Here is a 20,908-nt window from a genome sequence, read left to right on the forward strand (position 1 = left end):
CTGCTTTGATATTTCATGCCTAAATTTCAATTACTTGATCAAGGACTTTAATTCAGCAGTGAATTCTTCTGCAGATAAGAAGTGCTAGGTTCTTAAGCAATAAAAGAGAAAAAAATCCATTTGTTTGCCTGCTATTTAGCATAACAGCACTTCATGTGCGCGCGTGAGTGTGCGCGTGCGTACACGTGTGCTGGTTTGTTTACTGACTGGAACTCACAAGAGGTAAAGCAACAGCAGATCTGCAGTCAATAACCTATGAATAAATAACAGCATGATTTTCTTTTCTGGCTATAAAACATGCTGCTAGCCAGACAGATGCTGTATTCTGCTGTTCTTAGGTCACAACCTAATGATGATAGCTGTATTTTATGTTTCACCCATCAGTTTAAATTTCTACCACTTCTCTCAGCCAATAGAAGTTGAGACAGATCTTTTTCTGCTTCTTGCAAAGGAAGACATCAGTCACTATTTTCGTGTCAAGCTCACAGAAGACGGAAGTTCGATTTCCTGCTGGTTCTAAAAATTGTCTGTATTTTTCTATGCTGGGAAAGGTTTACAAAAACACCCTTTTCATTCTTTCTTTCCCTCTTTCTTCACAACATCCTTGACAACAATAATACACTTAATTTCCAGCCTGCTCAACTACCATTTAAATTATCAGGACCTCTACTCAACTGTACCCCACTTACCTGGCAAATTATCTAGTTTAGACGCACAGCTGCATTTACTATATTTAACATAGTGTTTCACTGAAAATATTCATATATGAAACTATGAATGGTTATGAAAGAGACATCCCCTAACTCCAGCTCTCCATTCCCTCATCCCACTCCTTCCATTATTACCTCTGCCTCCATTCCAGCTAAAGTATTGTATTGCTTCATTTAAAATAGTTCTAAACATCATCCTTTACTGTCAACAATGAGGTCCATATCTATTCATCTCACATAGCGTTGACATCAGCTTCCTCAATTCTCATACTGCCTCCTTTGGGTGTACTTTATATGCTTCTGGCAGGACCATCTTCCTCACCCTACTGTCTCTCTATCACCTTAAGTATCATCACTTCCACAAGGTCCTGTTTCCCTTTCCTTCTCTCCCCCATTAAGCTTTACTTTCCGTGTATTGCAGAGCCCTGGACTGAGTACAAATCCTTAAGTGGTGCAGAATTTACTCTAGCTGAGACTTTCCTCACTTGCATCCAGTTTCCCTTCACCTCCTTTGCTGTACATGTGGGGAGCAAGCTCAACACATCATGGTGTTCTGCTTGTCTTCACTTCCCACATGTGACTTTATCCTGCCATGTAGATGTTCCCTCTGAACCCATATCACATGAACCAGAAAAAACACACTCTCTTCCTTCAAATACCCCTTAAAAAACTCATTTCTCATAGCTAGCTTTTCATCAATGATCTACATTAGCCCAAATGTTAGATATATTCAATTATTTAATAAACAAAACAAATCAGAATGACTAGCAGTTTTAATAGTTTCAACTTTGACAGAGAATCAGATATGCATCACTGAAACTTCCATGTAAACCTTATTTTGAAAGTTAAGTGATGCACAGGACTTTTGTTGCACAGCAGTGAATCTCACCCCAAAAGCATACATTACAAGAGGCAACTATCACAAAGTCTCACTGTTGTAATCCTTAACTTTTCATATTAACCCTGGACCCTTTGTTCATGACCAAGCTTGTACTATGTTATCTAGAATTTAAACTGTCAACTTCCTGAACAGCTGCCTGCTGGTCTTATTGTCATGAAGTGTCAGGCACCTATGGCTCTCTACAGTTGCTCTTTATTTATAGGCAGTTCTTGGGTGCTCAAGTCTTGTCTTATGTATCTGTGAAGGGAAATAAGGGAACATAAGCCCCTCCCCCTTACTCCAATTATGACAACTACCTTAACAGGTTGCAGCACTGTGTAAAGAATAACTGAGTTACAGCTACTCTTCCCCTGACACTGAGATAGGAATAGCCAAGGCAGGAGGAGGAAAAATATGGTTCTGTTCTACTCCCACAATACACACTAGCCAGCACAACTAAGCCAGAACAAAGCAGGAGAACTAGTCACTACCAGCTAAGGTCTACAACAGATACTTTCTCTCTCTAGAGTAATGAAGGAACCAGAATCTCAACTGGAACTGCTTCTCACAGAGCACAAATACATGGTACTCATTATTCAAGGACAAGTTATTTAAGCCAAAGTCTCATAAAATCTAGTAATGATAGTAGACCAGTGAATATACAATGAGTATGTAATTAAATAATGGTGGGGGTTGCATATTTTTAATCATCATCAAGCACAGCTAATTCAAGGAATTTTACTACATAGGCTTCCTGTTTAAGCAAAAAATCCCCCCTCCCAATCCCTACTTCTTTAATCTGTCAAATCAAAGTAGGATAGATCTACTAAGTTAGTGAGCTATTAAGAAAAAAATAAGAAGCTGTGTCATTTTAAAATAACAGTCTGTTAAAGATAAAGAAATGTGGTATGTAATTAATGGTGCACAACATATTTGAACTGCCGGCAGTTATCTGACTAGGAAAAGGAAAGTTAACTAGAGTTCAGTGCCCTTGTATCATGTGTACTGTTATGCACATAGAACTGAAGACCAATTTAGTCCTCATGCACTTAGTTCTTGCAGTTGCTACAAATATTCATTTTTCAGTTTGTTTTTTGTAATTAAGAAACTACTGCTGATACCACATGTAAATAACATGCACCCCCATGAAAAAGTGATGCACAAACTCTTGTCTTTCTGCTGCCGTAACGTTTTTTCTGTTGACAGTCGCAACCCTGGGACCACACCAGAGAGTGTTAAACTTGCTCTGGTGAGGTTGTGTGGCTGAGACCTCCAATCAGCTGACTGGTTTCGGCCCTCGGACTACACTAGAACTAGCTTTCCCTGCTTCTAGAGATGCACCCCAGAGATAACCCAGAGCACATTTCTACAAACACAGAACAGGTTGCCCATTGTCCCACACAATCAACAGGCAGAACAACAGGTGATGACTAAAGCAGCACAGCTGATCCATTTCAACTGGTGAGGTCCATTTATACCCTAGATCAGGTACATTTGTGAGGTACGCTTTAGGTCACTGGGAGGAAAAATCTATGAACAATGTAACGTGTTTCAGATTCTATCCAATTTAAAATTTTCAAAATAGTTACAAAATTTTAGTTAACTGCTGCAGGAGACAAAGGGTCTAGAGCTTTCCTTGGTTTTGGTGTTTAATGTTTTTATTTGTCTTCTTTTAAACGTAATACCGTAAAGGAATTGCACAAGTTTTCTTTAGCTAAGGGGAGAACATGCGCAATGTCCAGCCTTGCTTGTAACTAAAGTCCTGGTTTCACAAAATCCCCTAATGTGCTTATTAAACAAAACCCGGTCCCCTCACCACCTTCCACACTCCCACAGAGACACACACAAACCTCATCTCCTTGCTGGGGTCGCATCAGAGAAACTCTGTCATACTGCCGTCGTAATAGAGCCCACAGTGCATCTAGTCGACCCTGTAACAAGGGAGCAAGTTTACTTCTAGTGTTACAGTGTACACTGGTTCATTAGGATGCATTTATTCAAGAGAGCTACTGTTCTGGGAAATCTCCCAGGGAACTGATTTCCCAAAGTCTTGTAAACATGCAAAGTTATACAGGCATAATTTCAAACCACTGTTAAATTGATGCAAAAACCTATGAGGACACCTTTCGTTTAAACCTGTGGTGCTCAAACCCTGCCCAAGATCTGGCAGCCAGTGCTGTGTCATCTGACCCACAGAGCTCCCCCACAGGTCCATGGAGAGCTCTCTGAGCTGTGGCCCTGCACATGGGGCCTGATCCCAGTGTGTAGGGCTGGGCAGAGGTGGTGCAGAGTCCCAAGAGCCCAATCCCCACACACAGGACTGGAAAGAGGAAGATTGAGGACCCCAGAGCCCAATCTCCACATGTGGGACCAGATAGAGGTGGCACAGAGACCCTTGAGCCCAACCCTTGCACAAAGGACTGGGTGAAGACAGTGGAAGGCCCAATCCTGGTACACGGAGGCCAATCTGACACAAGAACTAACCGCAGGCCCATCATCTGGCCCATGAGGACAAAAGGTTGAGCACTAGGCCTGTGTGAAGTAGCAAGTATTTGCTTTGGATTCAGCTGATTTGGAGAACAGTGATTCAATTCGGAGATTTGAATCACCATCCCAATTCAATTTGGCTGAATTGGATCCAAAAGATTTGGTACTGCTTCAGAGATTTGGCCATAGGCTAAACAGGCAGCTGACACAGCTGCCTCCAGCTGGTAAGTCTGCTAGGGTTGGGGGACGGATTGGGGCTGGGGCTGGGCCTGGGACAAGCTGCCCAGCCGGAGCAGGGGCGCATTACTTGGGGAGAGGGGCAGGGGGCCCCAGGATGCAGGCGTGGCAGTGCTGAGTGGGGGCTCTGCCCTGCTGCTGCTTGCCAGCTGGGGTGAGGGGCTGGTTATGGGTGCGGCTCGCTCCAGGCAGAAGGGGGCAAGCGGCAGCAGAGCAGAGCCCCCACTCCCAGTGCTGCCATGCCTGTACCAGCACTACATCCTGCTGCCACTTGCCCCCTTCCGCCCAGAACAAGCTGTGCCTACATCATGCCCCACCATGCCAGCTAGGCATAGCCCCTGCTTCCATCACTGCCACACCCACATCAGCACAGGCAGCAGGGACCCTGTCCTGCTGCTGCTTGCTAGGGGTGGGGGCTCAGACAGTAAAGAAGTTTTTCCTTATGTCCAGCCTAAAGCGGTCTTGGAGGAGTTTATGACCATTGGACCTTGTCATCCCTTGGGGCGCTCTGGTGAACAGGCATTCCCCCAGATCCTGATGTACACCCCTTAAATATACTGCACGCCCCCCTCCCCAGCCCCAATTCTTCCCTCCCCCATGCCCCTTTCCTCTCCCAAACTCAGACTGACTTACCAGTTAGAAGCAGTTGTGTCAGATGCCTGTTTAGTCTACAGCTGAATTGATGAATCTTTTCTGAATTTTTTTCCCCAAAATCAATTCAGAGCTTTTAATTGGTCCCCTGATTCAATTCAGATTCAGAGATTCAGTCCCCATCTTGGGCTGAATCTCCTCTGAATTGAATTGGCTACCAAAGCTTTGCACAGCCCTATTGAGTACCCCTTGTTTAAAACATGACTAGTTCAGTGTAGATGAAATAGAATTTTAAATACATTTTGAAGCTAAATCAATACATCATCCTTAACACAAGAGTGTTGCAACAGGAATTTGTACCAGCATAATTAAGCAAATACAAGTACACATGTGTGGACAGTCCTGTAATGACAATCAAAGAGAATTCCTTAAATGGGTCAGTGTAATGAGAAATTTGCAGTGCTAAAAGTCCTAGTGAGGGCAGAGAGCAGCCAAGCATTTCAGCCTGCAGCCATCCCCTCTCTCCCATACACAAACTGGGGCTGAGCTCTGGTCTTGGGGAATTAGAACCCTTGCCTTCCTTAGACTGGGGTCACCCAGGTATGGGGAAAAGCACAGGGGACACTGGTTACATGAGTAAAAGGTAAGGTGTGAATTTAAATTCCTATACCTATGCTAGAATACTTATTCTAAAATAAGAGGCCCCATACGGCAAGTTACATCAGTATATAAGCACAACTGTACATTTTATAGTGTGTGTGTCACACACACACACACACACAAAGTATGTACTAGTCATCTGGGTGAAAAAAAACATGATGAAGAGAAGAAATGAAATGACCTTATTCTTCTTCTTCTTAACCTTGCCTTCATTAATTTAAAACTTTTATGGTCCTTAAAGATTTTTGCTTAACCAAGGTTGGTGTTGAACAGAGCATCCACCACATCCTTCAATAGCTGTATTAGCTCAAGAACTCAGAACTTAAGCTTATCCACTGAAAATGTTTATCTCAAGTAAAATGACCACGTCAATACATATTCACTATTTTAAATCCATGCAATGGCTAGCAAAGGAAACCATGCTGTCAAAATGGAAGATTTAACTCTGACCCACAATTAAAAAGAAGAATGTCCTTTAAATCACATTTGTTTATTCAAATGATCATATTCCAGGAATAAATGCATTTTAAATAGTTTGTGCAGATTTTGTAAACTACATTGAGTATTTAAAATTTATTTAGTCCTCTGAAAATGAGATAACAAAGCCATGGTGACTTCATTAAGGCTATGATTAAGGCTACTGTCAAGGAGTATTCAAGTGCAAAGGCCAAGGGGACAAAGCCAGGAGATTTCAGTTCAGTTTTACACCCACTGCTCTTGTAGATCTGAGCATATAAATTAGACCACAATGCAATCAGGATGTTTTTTTGTCCAGTAGTCAGATATCTGCCTGCCATGAAAGTATATATATCCAACTTTTGAGAAGTTGCTTACTGTGGCTTTCAGTTTTTGGAGGAAAATCTCTATTTGATAATACTGCCATTAGCAACCACTTATTTTCTTCTCTTTTAGTCAGGTTTGTATATTCTTTCACTCTACCCCCTTACTTCATGTTTATCTTTTCTAATTCATAATGTCTATTAAAGACTATTTAGCAAAATCACTGCAAACTGTATACAGGAAACGCTAACATTTTTAAAGAGTAGACAGCTGAATATTGAAGTAAGAGCAAATGCCAATAAGAGAGATTGATTCTGCTATTCTTATGTTGATCTGCACCCTACTCTAGGAGTAGTCTCATTGATTGAAGTGGTCATGGTGTAAAATACTATTAATTTGAAGAAATGGTATCAGATTCTGGACTAGATTAGCAAAGACTAAATTTAAAGCTAAAACATGAGTAAAGCCTTCCCCCCCAAATAGTTCTATTTATGTTAATGGGATTATTTGTACAGGAGTAGTATTACTAAATGACACTCTGGTCTTTAAGCGCAAAAACATAGCAAAGTTATGCATAGCCACTTGAAGATTAAAAGATTACCTTAATTGGAGTGTACCACTTCTCCTGAATAGCTGGTGAGGTAGGCTTGGATTTAGGAGGTTTGGGTTGAATGGGAATATCTGGTTCTTCTGGTACTGTCACCACAGCATTTTTGGCTTTCTCTAACCTAGCTCCTTCTTCAGTGGATCCTTTATCACCCCAGCGAACCTAAACAAAATGAGTTAAGGGGATTAGAGTGGACATACAGAGCATACCAGATAATAAAATTGACTGAAAAAGCTGTGCATTACAAAATATTTTTTAAGGAAAAGAAAATCATTAAAATGTTCACCAACATTTTCCTGTTTTGCAATAAGCTTTCCTTGAAACATTGTAAAATATCTTTTGTTAGTTCCCAATACTAGAAGAAACAAAGACATTGCTAAAAAGAGGTTGTACCATATGTCAAAGGACAGCTGTGACAGGACATTTGGGAAATCTTCCCTTACTGAGGATATAAAAATATAAGCTCAAGTTGTGCTGAATTTTGAGATAACAAATTTTGAGAGAACTTAATCCTGGTGTTGGTACAGTACACTACATATTACCCAACCTGGACCTGAAGACCACTGTAATTATTGTAGAAAATCCTACATTTTGAGGAAAGAAAGAATTTTCAACAGGATTTAACAAGAGCTGTTGGAACCTGCTCAGAGGCTTAGAAACTTAGTCATTCAGTGAAAGATAGGTGGACAGAATACAGATGAGGTAGTAAAGTATGCATGATAAATGCAATGTATATTGGTGTTTCCACAATTCACTGCATAGTTATCACCATGATATCAAACATAGAATACATAGGGATATTTTAAATAGGAAGAAAAGTAGTATTACTGCTGATGGTGAAAACAGCACCTATTTGTTTCACAGTGTAAAGCTGCAGAGAATGCTTTGAAGAAACAGAACAGCAGAAATACTGGCTATTCAAATACAACTTCTTGTGTCACTATAGAAATCACCATTTATATATTTTAGTGGCAATTTAAATACTTGTTTTTACTGTACATGACCAAAACAAACAAAAAAAATCAAACCATGTGGTATTTTTTCATCATGTTTTCTGGCTTTACTACATTGTACATTTACTGCACAGTAAAGTAGCCTAGTTTACTGAACAGTGGGCATGTCTACACAAAATGCTTAATGCCCAGTGGACTAGAAAGCTGAACTAAGTGCCCATTGGACTAATTCTACTACAATTTAGCAAAACTGTGCTAATGCATAATAGATTAGTCCAATGGACATTAAGTGTCATACAAAAACCATTCACCTGTCCCACATAATACAGTGCAATAACAATCTCTGATGATAAAGGATTCCTCAGATTGGAGACATCAGCTGGAAGAGGGACAAATAAAAGGGGAAAAAAGCAGTTCTCTTCCTTGGGTAAGTAGCTGCAAGCCAACATGCTGCATACAGCTTAACTAAGTTTTAGGGACACTAAGTCAGTTCTGTAAAAAAATCTGGCAAACTACCACTCCTAGCTAGTGTTGGTCTGAATGCCAAAAAAAGAAACAAAGAAAATAACTGAGGCAAGATGCTCAATGTGCAATCCAGCACTAAACAATTATGCTATACCTGGAGCAGGGAGCTTATGAACCGGGAGAGTTAAAATAATCCTCTTGGTCAGCTTCTCTTGGGAAGAAGCTAGGTCCATGTCTCTTGCTATTCACACTCTGACATGATGGCATCACTATGGCATTGAAAAAGTTGCTGGTGCCAAATCAGAGCTCCATCTAGACTCCTCCCCTGTCTCACCATGGTAAAGGCTCTGAACAACCTGCTCCTTAACCTTCAGCATGATCGGGATGCAACCAGAAAGCACATCATGTAAAATAAGTAAGGGCACTGTAGAGTCCCTTTTCTGCTTTGTACCAATGTATAAAGAACAAGCCAGAATATGTTCCTATTGAAGATAAAAATGTTTGATGAGCATGTTACTTAAACACAGGACCAGTATTTTCTACCACTTACCTCAATGAAGCCCCATAGTTGTCAATGAGGTATTATACCTCATCTGGGTAAAATATAGGCTACTGTATCTTGGGAAGGGGATTATTTTAAACCTTTCAGTTAGACTTCCTTAGCTATTTTCTCTTCTCCCCCAAGAATATTCTCACTGGGCATGTCTACACGTTCATTAATGTGCTGTAATTATGGCATATTAAGGTTAATACCTGTAATAACAGGTACTAACTTAAAGCGCTGTAATCAGTGCTACTGCACATTAGCACAAATTAATGCTTTTTTGCGATGCTTAATGCTCATTGGACTAATCTACTGCACATTAGCATAATGCCAGCTGCACTAATATGCAGTAGAATTAGTCCAAAGGGCATTAAGCCATCTCGTGTAGATGTGCCCACTGTAATATTAGAATGGGCTTTCATTTCCAAGTAGACCCTGCAGAGTCATTAAAAAGTACCTGTATCTTTCACTATGATCCTTGGTATTTTCACAGTGTTTTTATAAGGTTGTTAAAATGTATTTTAAACACTGTTAAAACCTTTTAGAACTAAACGGTGGTTTCCTTATTGAAGAAATAACCTTCTCCTTCAGCTTAAAAGTAGCTTTGCCTATAAGAAACTGAAACTTGTGGACTTTGATGACACAAATATAATATTAACATCCTAAAATCTGTCATGGGTAGAGCAGGCTGATGCAACAACAGAAAGCTTTCAGGCAACTGTAAAACCCAAAGTTATCTAATGATGACTAAACTCTGCCATCATCATGAAGGTTGTGAAGGCAACTTCTTTTCTTAGCTTCTACTGTATTCAGCTTTTGGGCACCATACTCCAAAAAATTCATAGCCCAGTGGGGAGCAACACAATGATTAGAGTTCTAGGAAATACAACTTATGAGAAAAGGTTGAGAAAAGTGAGATTATTTAGCCTGAAAAAGAAAAGACTGAGGTGGGATTTGATAACAGTCAGATACTTCTTTCTGTGACAGCAGGGAATAGGAAAGAAAGTAAACAGTTGTTAAAACTTATGTTAGGTATTAAAAAGAACTTTCTAACCCTGAGGGTAGTTAAGTATTGCAACAAGTTAGCTACAGAGGTTATGGAATCTCCATCCTGTTAAGTTTTTAGGAGCAGTTTATACAAATGGGACAGTTTCAACAGGGTTCATTCATCCTGCCATGAGCAAGGGGGTGGACTAAATGACCTCCCGAAGTGACTTCTAGCTCTGTATTTCTATGATCCCATAAGCCATTTTACTCATTCTTAGGATAGGAAATATTGTTGCATGATAAATGTAATTGTTTTTAAAGGTAATCAGTAGTATGAATGTTTAATTGTTTTTTACGTTTCTGTCTGACTGGAAAATGGAAAGTGCCCTGTCTCCAAGCTGTAAAATTTAAAGACAGCAAATGTGTAGTCTCGCCACAAGTCCATTTAGGAGTCCAGGCCCACACTTTGCAACTTAATTCATTACTGTGTAAAGCACTCGGGTATCCTAGGTTAGAGAAGTGCTACATAATATATATTTTAGCTTTACACTTCTAAACTCTAGGGATTTACAACTAAGGAAAGAAACGTGATAGTCCTATTCTGCTCTCACTTACACATTTACAAACCTACTAGATGTTAGGAACACAGGCAAGACTGGGCCCAATATGCATTTATATTTCCTGGCTGGGTCTACCTATGAAGATAGATTCTGGGCAGATACTTTGGATATCAACAGTGTTCTAAAATAAAGTTAAAATGCAGGGAAAACTGCCTTGTAACTTCCATAAAGGCTGACTTAATATAAAATCTGACATAAGGACATGCCCATAAGGACACACATTTTTCATTCTGTTTTAATTAACATGGTGCTATCATGTCTCTTCAAAGACAGGCACTGTTGTAGCTGTGAGTTCCTTTGGGATCAAGCCTCTCCTTAATGTCACTATTGTCAGTGTGTCTGGCTGGCCCACAGTTGGAGTACTTATGTTACACTGTAATTTCTTCCAAAACATTCAAAAAGAGGCTCTCACCCTCCTTTTCTCATTAGTTTGATGGAATGAGCATGCCTTTATGCATCCATTTAAAGTTCCAAACAAATGGAACTAATGAAATCAGGTCTTTCATATTTTACTGAGATATGGTTAAAATTACTGTATAGGGTAAAAATGTTAGGAAACTGATGTCACTGGGAAGCAAGCAAACTTGATACAATTATATTTCCAGCATACTTAACAGTCTTTGTTTCCATCAACTTTAGTCACAGAAATCTAATGTTCCAATGCAATAGTATTCTTTTTTTTTTTATTCCCAAAGAGTACAAACCTCCATTCTTTTAATTCCTCCAACTCCTCGTCCACCATAGTAGGAAGCATCCACTGTCGGCCATTTTTTGGGAGGTAAAGGATCTTCTTCATCTTCTTCCTGCATATAAATACAAAGACTGCTTTTTTAAAAAAAGGATATACGCATTGCATACAATTATTTTCTAATGTGGGGTTTTATTAGTGCCCATAAATTTAAAAAAAAATCATAAACTTAAATAGAGAAAGATAAAATTTTAAGGTCACACATGATGTGATGTTTTCCTTGTTACACATGATGTCTGACCATAGTTGAAAAATATCAGACTTTTGGCTCATGGGAAAATGTTACTGATCATCATTAGGAAAGCCCCAATACCAGCCAGAGGTTCTCAATCCACTTGAACTGTACACTGCACTGATTAGAACTCTGTGGTCATGCTGTTCTCCTTTCCAGCAAAACAAACAGAATTCAGTGAAATAAACATCTCTTAAAACATATTGTACTCAGGGACAAACCACAAGTGACACCCCCAGTGAAAAAGGTTTGGATAGCCCCAGTCCAACAGGAAAAGGGGTTGAGAGGTAGATTTCTAATCCCCAGCATATAGTAAACTAAGCATAGCAGATAAAAAAGAAAAAAACAGAGTATAGCTCAAAAGGTCTTTTCCTCTTCCATATGAAATTAGGCATGTGTTTGAACAAACATTTATGAACTTATGTGAATAAGGATATGTGTTCAGACTCCAGAATGCCCAGTTTCCCACTGCTGAGTGATCTGGTCCTCTATACAGACTACAGGGGATTACAGAGTCTTCCTACAAAGGTTCTCCAGAATTCAGAAGCAGTGGAAAGATTGTTTTAGGCTGCAATGGTCTTGAGAATGTGCTGCTAAAACCACCCAAACTCCTTGGTTTTCCTGTAGGCATGAGAAGGGCCAAGACTTGGTGCATGTGAGGATAAGGAGGTAAGGGGATGGTAGAATATGGGGTAGGTGATAATATTTTAGGATTCTATCTACATATCTAAGATCTAGTGGCCAGATTGTAGGAAAATATATTTAAAACAGTACAAGACATTTGGAACAGGGAATAAATGCAAACTCCTGGGTTTGAATTTTGAAAGGCATCTAGGAGAATTATGCACTTAGCTCCCTTAGGCTGCTTTGAAATCCCAGATTCAATAAATATCATACAAATTATTAAATTGAAATAAATACCATGTCTGTGGACATGGTGAAGAATGGAACATAGTGAATACAAAATACACTTTAGCACCTTCAGGCATTATAACTTTCTAGAATGTAGATATTTTATTAATTACTACAGTATGACAGCAATGGCTCCATAGATAAGGTTTCAAATGGGTTTCCATTATGTAACCAAATTAATTCTTCAACAGAAATATCCAGAAACAAGAGAATATCAGACTTAACATAGGCATTTTAAGACTTAAAATAAGATGGCATTTGTCTACCAAATTTGAAAGCCATTAGAACAGAACGCTCAGGAATTATGACAGCTTGAAATAGTGTTTCACAAGTCAGCTAGCTTTCTTTGCTCTTTTAAAAAGAAGGCAAGAAACAGAAATATAAGCATGGTTTACGTAAGTCATATCTAGTATCTAGGAATAAAGATTTATTGATTAAACTCACATTTTAAAGTGTATTATGATTAACTATCAATTTAGGCCTTGGAGGATGGAGAGTTTTCCCACTAAACCTGTAATTAAGCTCTGCCTGTAAGGTGAGGTGCATCATAAATAGTGGTGGTCTCACAGGAATTTCATTTAGCAGTGTTTCTTTTTTGGGTTAAGAACAGAGGGTTGAAGGTTATTAGCAATTGTTGAACTGACCCAGGCTATTGGAAACACAGGCCTGTTTACCATCTAGCCCAATTAGGTTCAATACCAAGCCAAGGATACTGTCTTACATACTCTCCAAGGCAGTCACTACATGAAGCTCTATTCCTCTGCTGCTCCTGAAGGACTTGACCCACCTATGAAGCTCAGGATGCCCAAAGGACCAGAAGAGTATTTCCTCTGTGATTTGCTACCACTACTGTCACTTGACTCTCCCCATTTCTATCCTACCGCCTCACAATTCATCAGTTTCTAGGAAGGAACTTCTGCTCCAACATGCATTCGCTTCCCAGCTGGCAGATTTGCAGGAGGGTGAAAAAGGCAAGCTATATTCCTGCAAGTTTCAGTAAACCAGTGCCTGACCCCAATCCAAGTCTTCCTCCTGTCTCAGTCACACATTATTTAAAAAGCAAGGAAAGTTTCTACACAAAAAATATGTTGCTAAGGTAGAATTAAAGGTGTGGGTATAATGTAACTAATGTGACTGTTGAAAAGTATGCAATTAACAGGGCCAGAAAGACCCTCATACTATACCTCTTTTGGTGCTGGGGGTGGTGGAGGAGGATCCTTTATGACCTAAAAACAATAGAAATAAATGCATGACTGACAAGAATCACAGTTTCAAATCTCAGAGAATTCCACTGCAAGTTACCCATATTAGTTCACCAACTGGGAACTGCTGCTGCAGTTCCCTTGGCTATTGATCAAATCTGCATGGAAAGTAGCCCCAACCCTCTAATAGGAAATAAGATCAACTTGTTGACAGGCACTCTTTGGACAAATGTATCTATCCATTTACTTACTAACTGGATGAGGTTAAGTCATATTAAGTAACTGCAAATGATTTCATCACTGGCTATTAATTAGTTGGTATGGGAGGAAAGGCAGGCCAAGGCTTATCTGAAGACTGGCTAATTTTGGACCAGAGGTGCCTGCCCCTTCATGCCATGCTGCAAGAGAATTTCTGGCCCAATGACAAGCATGAGATGCCTTCTAGTAATTCAAGATCACCTCTAGCCTTCCAGCTTATTTATGTGGCTCTAACATTCCAGATCTATCATTTAAAGATGTAGCTCCCTGACTCTGCTTAAAACAGGATTCCTATGTAGTGATGCAATATGCATGAACATTTTTAGATCACTGCTGGAAAAGGATCTCTACTGTTAAGGTGATTCATTACTACTCTGTACTTATTCATGAGGTTTCTGGCCTATGGATGTTAACAGTCTGAGTTAACACTAATAGGCTGAAGTACATGGCAGAGCATTCTCATGTTATTAAGAAAAGCTTTCTATTACCCTACACAAGGCTTTTCCAATCTTGTTTCAACTTAGTGGTGGCCTTTAATTCAGTGTTATGAATAGAGGGTGCTTGTAGATGTGCTGGGAGGCTGCTCTGACATGCTGCAATTGTAAATGCATTGGAGCAGACTCAATTACTCAAGTCTGCTGGAGCATGCTAATTAGTGCACTCTAGTCAGCCTCTGTGCCTCGTGTATCAGCATCCCCGCATTTCAAAATGATGGTGAGGGTGCTTTAACTAAAGATAGTCAAATGAGCTCTCAAATAGATTTTAGGTACTCAGACCTCCCCTGCTCTTCCTTTCTGTTTTCTTATTTGCATGCATATCATGAATCTTCAGGAGACCCCTCTCTCCCCACAACTAACACCATTAAACTTAAAAAGTTGCCAATACATTATTAGATGAGGGTAAACAGTCTAAATGTCTCAAGCTAAAGTTGGACTCTTTGTAAGGCCAACCTAACAGCAAAAAAAATAAATAAATGCTTCACTATATGGAGAGACCCTATTTTTGGTATGTCCAAATTGTATAGAAAACCAAATAAATACTTGACTGATACAAAGACTAGTTTTCTGTCATGGTACTAAACACTTTTGATTAATATTGGAGGCCAACCTCATAATAATCCCCCACTGTAAACAATCCCTACATAAACTGAATAACCTTATTACAGCATATACTCCACACCCTAATGAATTTCTCTGTCCCACAGTGGTTTGTTATGAGGATTCATAATGAGGTTGTACCACATATAAAATGACTGATCTATAAAACCCCTTAGTAGCGAGTTAAATATGTAAAATACTACATGCATATTATTTCTTCCATCTCCTTTAATTACCTTTAACAGTACCTGCAAATATCCTGAATGAATTCACAGCATCATATGTACAAGAGATACATATATATTTTTATATCTTGGCCAGTTTAACTTAAATGTTACCACACTCATTTCAGATCATAATGCCAGAATAGCTCTCGTCTTCAATAGATTGCAAAACAAAACATAGGTTTTTATCTAAAAGACAACTCTTCAGGTCCAGAAGCAGTGCTTACAAGATGTGCCAAAAATGATATTTTCCCTAAATATTTGTAACTTAAGGTTGAATTTTTCTATATTCTCTCTCACAACAGGAAATTAGAGCACTTTATAAATATTTACGAGTTAATGCAGGTTATATCCTCAAGAGGCCATAAAGAATTACTGCCTCTACTTCTCAGATGACAAATTGAGGAAACAAAAGGGTTTAAGAACCAGACTTTAAACATATTTAGGTGCTTGAAGATGCAGACATAAATCTAGTAGGACTTACAAAAAAAAGCATCTAGGTACCTAACTCCCAATAAAACTAATCAAAAAGTCAGAACTGCTAAGACCTTCTTTCAATATTACAAAGCGTGTCTAATCTTGATTATTGTAACTCTCATCCCCCTTTATGCTATATTTGCTTTATATGTTATCTTAACATTTATATATGTGCCTGATAAAGATTACAAGCTTTTCAGGGAAGAATCCCTAAAAAGGTTGAGTGCTATTTAAATATATATTAAGTAAAAACAAATAATAATTCTGCCATTCCACTCGTTATAGTTCTACAGTTTTATATTCCTGAATCTCTCCTTGTTCAGACCAGAATCAACTTTATGCACCAAAATGCATATTAGTTTCAGGATGCAGGCCCAAATTCCCATCCATTTTAATGGGATAGGCAGCTAAATTCCACTGAAATCAAGGCAAAAAGACCTTCTTTACTTCAGTGAGCTTTGTAAATCTGTGAGCCATTGCAAGTCTTTCTGCTGACTTCTTGGACAATGGCTCAGACCCTAGAGTAATGCTGCCTTGTAGAATAAACTAGGGATTTAGCTAAAACATTAATTAGATGCATTTCCTAATAGCTTCAGAAGACGAAGCTTGTTTGAAAAGAATCCCATTATTAAGTGACAATAGTGTGAGAAAATAATCTGCCTTGAGTAGCAGATATTTGGCCCTGTTGACAGAAGTGGCACATAAATGTCTGCATCCTTATGTTTCAACACGCTCCTTGCATGCTTTGTCTCTCTCTCTCTCTTTCTCTCTCTCACACAGAGCATTATCAATACTTCCTTTAGTTTCAATGCTAAAGGTCAGTAAGGTCAATAGAAAGCTGTCCCGATATCTAAATTTTAAAAATTGAGAAACCTAGGCTTTTTTGTAAAATAAAAATTTTTTTCAGATATTTTAAAGGACATAATCAAAAGGTTATTATTTTATTTTACTATTAAATCCTGAACTAAAGAGCTGGGCGAATGTTTCTGCCTTACTAACCATATGTACAGTTTGATTCATTTCCAATTTTGTTTTGTTTTGTCATCACCAACAACCTGAAAGACTGCATCTCATTCATTTCTTTAGTTGGAAAAAGAGAGAGAGAGAGAGCGCCAGCAAGAAGGAAAGAAAGAAAGAAAGAAAGAAAGAAAGAAAGAAAGAAAGAAAGTTAATAGCTTCAGGCAACAGGCCTTTTGATCTGCTCATTAACACTTTTCAAATGTTCTAGTGATGTGGGCATTAGGAAATGTCAGCACTAGAGCCTGAAGCCAGCTTGATGGAATCATATGCTCTGATATTCAGGGAAGAGTGAAAGAACTGTCAACAGTGAACTGCCTTTAAAAAAAAAACAACAACCTGGTACTGTTCATGGACTGCGGATCAAGTAACATTTTCAGAGCTGGCTCCTGGCAATGATTACACAGAATGCCCAAGTCATCTAAACTGTTGAAAACCAACTGCCTACAGATAATAGAAAGCAAGAACTTCTGCAATTCTCAGACATTTCTTTTCATTCAGTCTCCAAGATCTTTATCCTTTCTTGTTCTAATTCAGATGATGTCACAGTTTTTTTTCATTGGGTGTTGCTGTTTTTTTGCCCTCTCTGTTGCTCTGTCCCATGAAATAAGCAGATCTGAATTTTTCCCCACCCCTTCTCTAATATTTGGAAGAAGTGATCAATGGTCAAAAATATTTGCATCAAAGCCAGTAAGTAACTAGATGGAAACAGCAATAATAAAAACTGCTAAAATGCTGGATGAGGAGAAAAAGGAAGGATTGAGAGAACACATCATAACAAGTTAAGGAAATGTCTGTCAAAACAAAAACTATGGAAGAGTCTGTATTTGTTAACATGTATAGTGTAAATTAATGTGTGTTTGGCTCTTGGCATCATTGTAGCAGTAAGTCCAAAGACAACACTTTCAACATTTCAGAAAGGAAACAAATAAACAGCATCAATGGATAGTAAAAGCACATTATATTAAAATGTAAAGCATTGTTGTTTTATTGCTCACGCAGAAATCAGGCTGTTTTGGTTTTTTTGCTTTTACAATATCACATTAATATGCATCAAACACCTTCCTTCATAAAGGGCCAGATTCTCATCCCCTAATTCAGTCTGCACAATACTTTATTCCACAAATATCTGCACTTAAGTTAATAGGTCTTAAAACAAAAGTTCACCACATACTAAAACAGAGATAGACCTCAGCTTCCACTAAGTACTTTGCTAAATCAAAATCTTAGTGGCTGCAGTATCAGTATTTCAACCTTAATATATCATCATGATAAACCACCTTAGTTGCCTTTCATCAGTGGGAAAGGCAACAGGAAAAGAGAAATAACTCATCATCAGCAACTGAAGTTCTTCAGGATTTGGCTGCAAATGCATGTGCACCTCAAGCACCTGAGCTCAGGCCCTAACAGCTAGTGCCGTAACCTACAGAACACATGTACCCCACCTCTCCCAAGGGTGCACAAGGCAGCTTGTGTTTTCCACAATTTCCTCTCAACTGCAAAATTCCAGAGTGCCAGGAACTTCATGGCAGTGGACAGGAGGAAAACACTGGCAGGCAACTCACCCCCAAAGGACTCAAATTACTGGTAACTACTCTGTTCTCCTTCAAGCACTTGTTGTAGCTGGATCAGCCTCTGAGAATGGTTCTGGCACCCCTTAGTGGCTGAACTACTTCTGACTTCTCACTGCTGGTACCCCTTCACTGCTTTGGCTGCCATGCCTTGATGTAGGCTTTGTATGTGGGTTTTAGGAGGGTGCCCCTGGAGTCCTAGATTGGGCCTGATGGTGCTGCACTCAGCCTAACAAACTCAACTCACTTAGCTTAGCTGGGGTCCTTCTTGCCACTGGAGCCACAATCCATTAACTAAAACCATTTCATGCCTCACTGGGAGTAATCATGGCCTCCAGCCTCTCCTGTAACCACACCCATTCCTCCTGGGTCTTATTCTTTGCAGCTGGCCTCAACCCTGCTTCAATTCTCTGGGCCCCTGACTCTGTCTTGACATCAACTCACCAGGCACTTTTACATTTTTAACATTCCTTGGCTTCAGTCCACTCAACCCACCAGGCCCCTGGGTCCTTGCAAGGCTCTACCTTGGCTTCATCTCCAATGCAGAGTACCTCACTGGTACCACTCTGTGGCCTTCTTCTCCACTTAAGCCACACTCAAATCCTGCAGTTAAGCCAAAACAAAAACACAACCCGACCAGTCTCTAACTCAAGCCTTCAACCCTAACTCAGACTCTACATTACTGGAAAATCCTATCCGCAATAAGATGGCTCCATCCCAACCTTCAAGGTACCTTTCTACATCTGTAGCTTCCTTTCTAGCAGCTTATGCTGACAGAAGCTACTCCTCTACAGCGCTCAGGGTCAGACTGAGTTCTCTGGCTCCAGAGCTGGGTTTATCTGCCCCTAGGCTCCACCCCTTCCAGTCACCTGGCTCTGGCCCTCAGAAATAAGCCAGGGGTTTCCACTCAGAAAATTAATATGAGGAGGACAGTCTTCCTATAAATAAGGTCCAGAGATGGTTGATAAGGCTGATCTGAAAGCTGTATGTTTTCAGACATGGTAAATAGTTCTGGAAGGAAGGAATAGACCCTACTGATGATCGGTCACATCTCTGTCACTTTGTCTTTCCTATCTATTCAACTCCATAGAAAAACAAGTTTACTCAAAATGATCAATGCCTTGTCATACATCATAGTATCATTGGTGATTATTCAGTGCTAAAATCTTCCAAGTACTGATGTTAATGCTGCATTTCTTCAGATTGGCCTTCAAAGTGACTTTGAATCTCTTCTCTTGCCCATGTCTAGAGCAGTGATCATTGGTGAGTTGGAAGGATAGGATCTGGTTGTCAAGCATCCTCAGGACATGCCCTGTCCAACAGAGCTGGTGCTGTATATACATTAGGCCTGTGCAAAACAGCATTGTTCCATTTTGACTTCTGGAACAGTGCTTTGTTTCGAGGTTTGTTTTGTTTCATTGAAACTCTTTGGCTGTTTCAATGTTTCACCTATAGCCCCAGACAGCAGCAGCAGCCTCCTGTGATCCAGAAGGCCCACACCCCTGGAAGGACTTCAGCACAGCCCCCGCAGCCCTCCCAGGGGTAGAGGAGGAGCCCCCAATCTGCCTGCCGGATGACAGGAGGCTGGTGCTGCCAGCTGAGGCCAGCAGCAGCACTGAACTTCTCGGTGCTGGATGCAGGCTCCCAGACAGCAGCACCAGCCTTGTGTCATCCAGCAGGCAAAACTGGGGGCTCCCCCACACCCCCAGGAGGGCTGCAAGGGCTGTGGGTTCCCAATCTGCCTCTTGGATCACAGGAGGCTGGTGCTGCCACCTGGGGGAGGGGCCAGGTCCCCAAAAGGAGCTAATTTGCCCTAGACCCCACACCCTCCTCAGGTTGTGTCTGGTGCATGACCCAGGGAAAAATCAGTTTGTGCTGGGACCTGGCACCACCCTGATCCCAAGGCGGTTCCCCGCACAAGCTGATTTACCTCGGGCCCCACACCAAAGGTGATCGGAGGAGGGTGCAGGGCCCAGGGCAAATCACCTCACGTGGGGACCAGTTGTCACCTCGAGATCAGCTCTGGTGCAGGGCCTGGGGAAAATCAGCTCATGCAGGGACATGTCAGCACCTTGGGACCAGGGCAGTGGCAGGCCCACACACAAGCTGATTTGCCCAAGGCCCCACACCCTCCTCTGATTGGCCAGCAAAGCATTACACAACCCTAATAAACATGTTTTCAATAATGGTTGCATTTTCTTGAGCAAGAACACTGGCATTTGTTCTTCTGTCCTTCCAGCTTATATGGAGGAATTTCCAAAGATACTGCTGTTGGTAACATTCTAAAGTTTTCAAATGTTTCTGACATGTCATCCACGTTTGACACCCATACAACAGAGAAGGGATGACAACAATTTAGTAGACGAGAAGTTTGGTTTAGGACCTGATGTATAATCATTGAAGACATGATTTCAGAAACATCCAAAGGCAGTACTAGCAGATTATCCCATTTGAATATTATTATGTTTACTTTTTGGGGAAGTACCAGAATTGGAGAAATCCTCAACATTCTCCAAGGACTGTACTCTAACTGTAATATTTGGAGGAGCTGCTGGTTGGTTTTGATGTCAGTTGGTAAAGGATCTTGGCTTTTTGAGGTTGATGAGTCCAAACTCAACCCACTGGATGCTTCAAAGAAGCAATCAAGAA

At 40.2% G+C, this 20,908-nt stretch overlaps 1 protein-coding gene across 2 annotated transcripts in view; it reads right to left on the minus strand.

The window, feature by feature from the left end:
* ANTXR2 (anthrax toxin receptor 2) overlaps positions 1 to 20,908 on the minus strand; it is a 182,290-nt gene that overhangs the window by 65,924 nt on the left and 95,458 nt on the right. For both annotated transcript variants that reach the window (XM_019534309.1, XM_019534308.1), the window contains 4 exons: positions 13,598 to 13,639; positions 11,226 to 11,324; positions 6,947 to 7,114; positions 3,441 to 3,521 (listed from right to left, as the gene is read on the minus strand). In XM_019534309.1, the coding sequence (XP_019389854.1) occupies positions 3,441 to 3,521; positions 6,947 to 7,114; positions 11,226 to 11,324; positions 13,598 to 13,639 (390 nt within the window). The remainder of the gene's footprint in view (positions 1 to 3,440; positions 3,522 to 6,946; positions 7,115 to 11,225; positions 11,325 to 13,597; positions 13,640 to 20,908) is intronic.

This window comes from Crocodylus porosus, unplaced genomic scaffold (assembly GCF_001723895.1).
Source record: "Crocodylus porosus isolate Cpor-Errol unplaced genomic scaffold, CroPor_comp1, whole genome shotgun sequence".
Taxonomy (NCBI): domain Eukaryota; kingdom Metazoa; phylum Chordata; order Crocodylia; family Crocodylidae; genus Crocodylus; species Crocodylus porosus.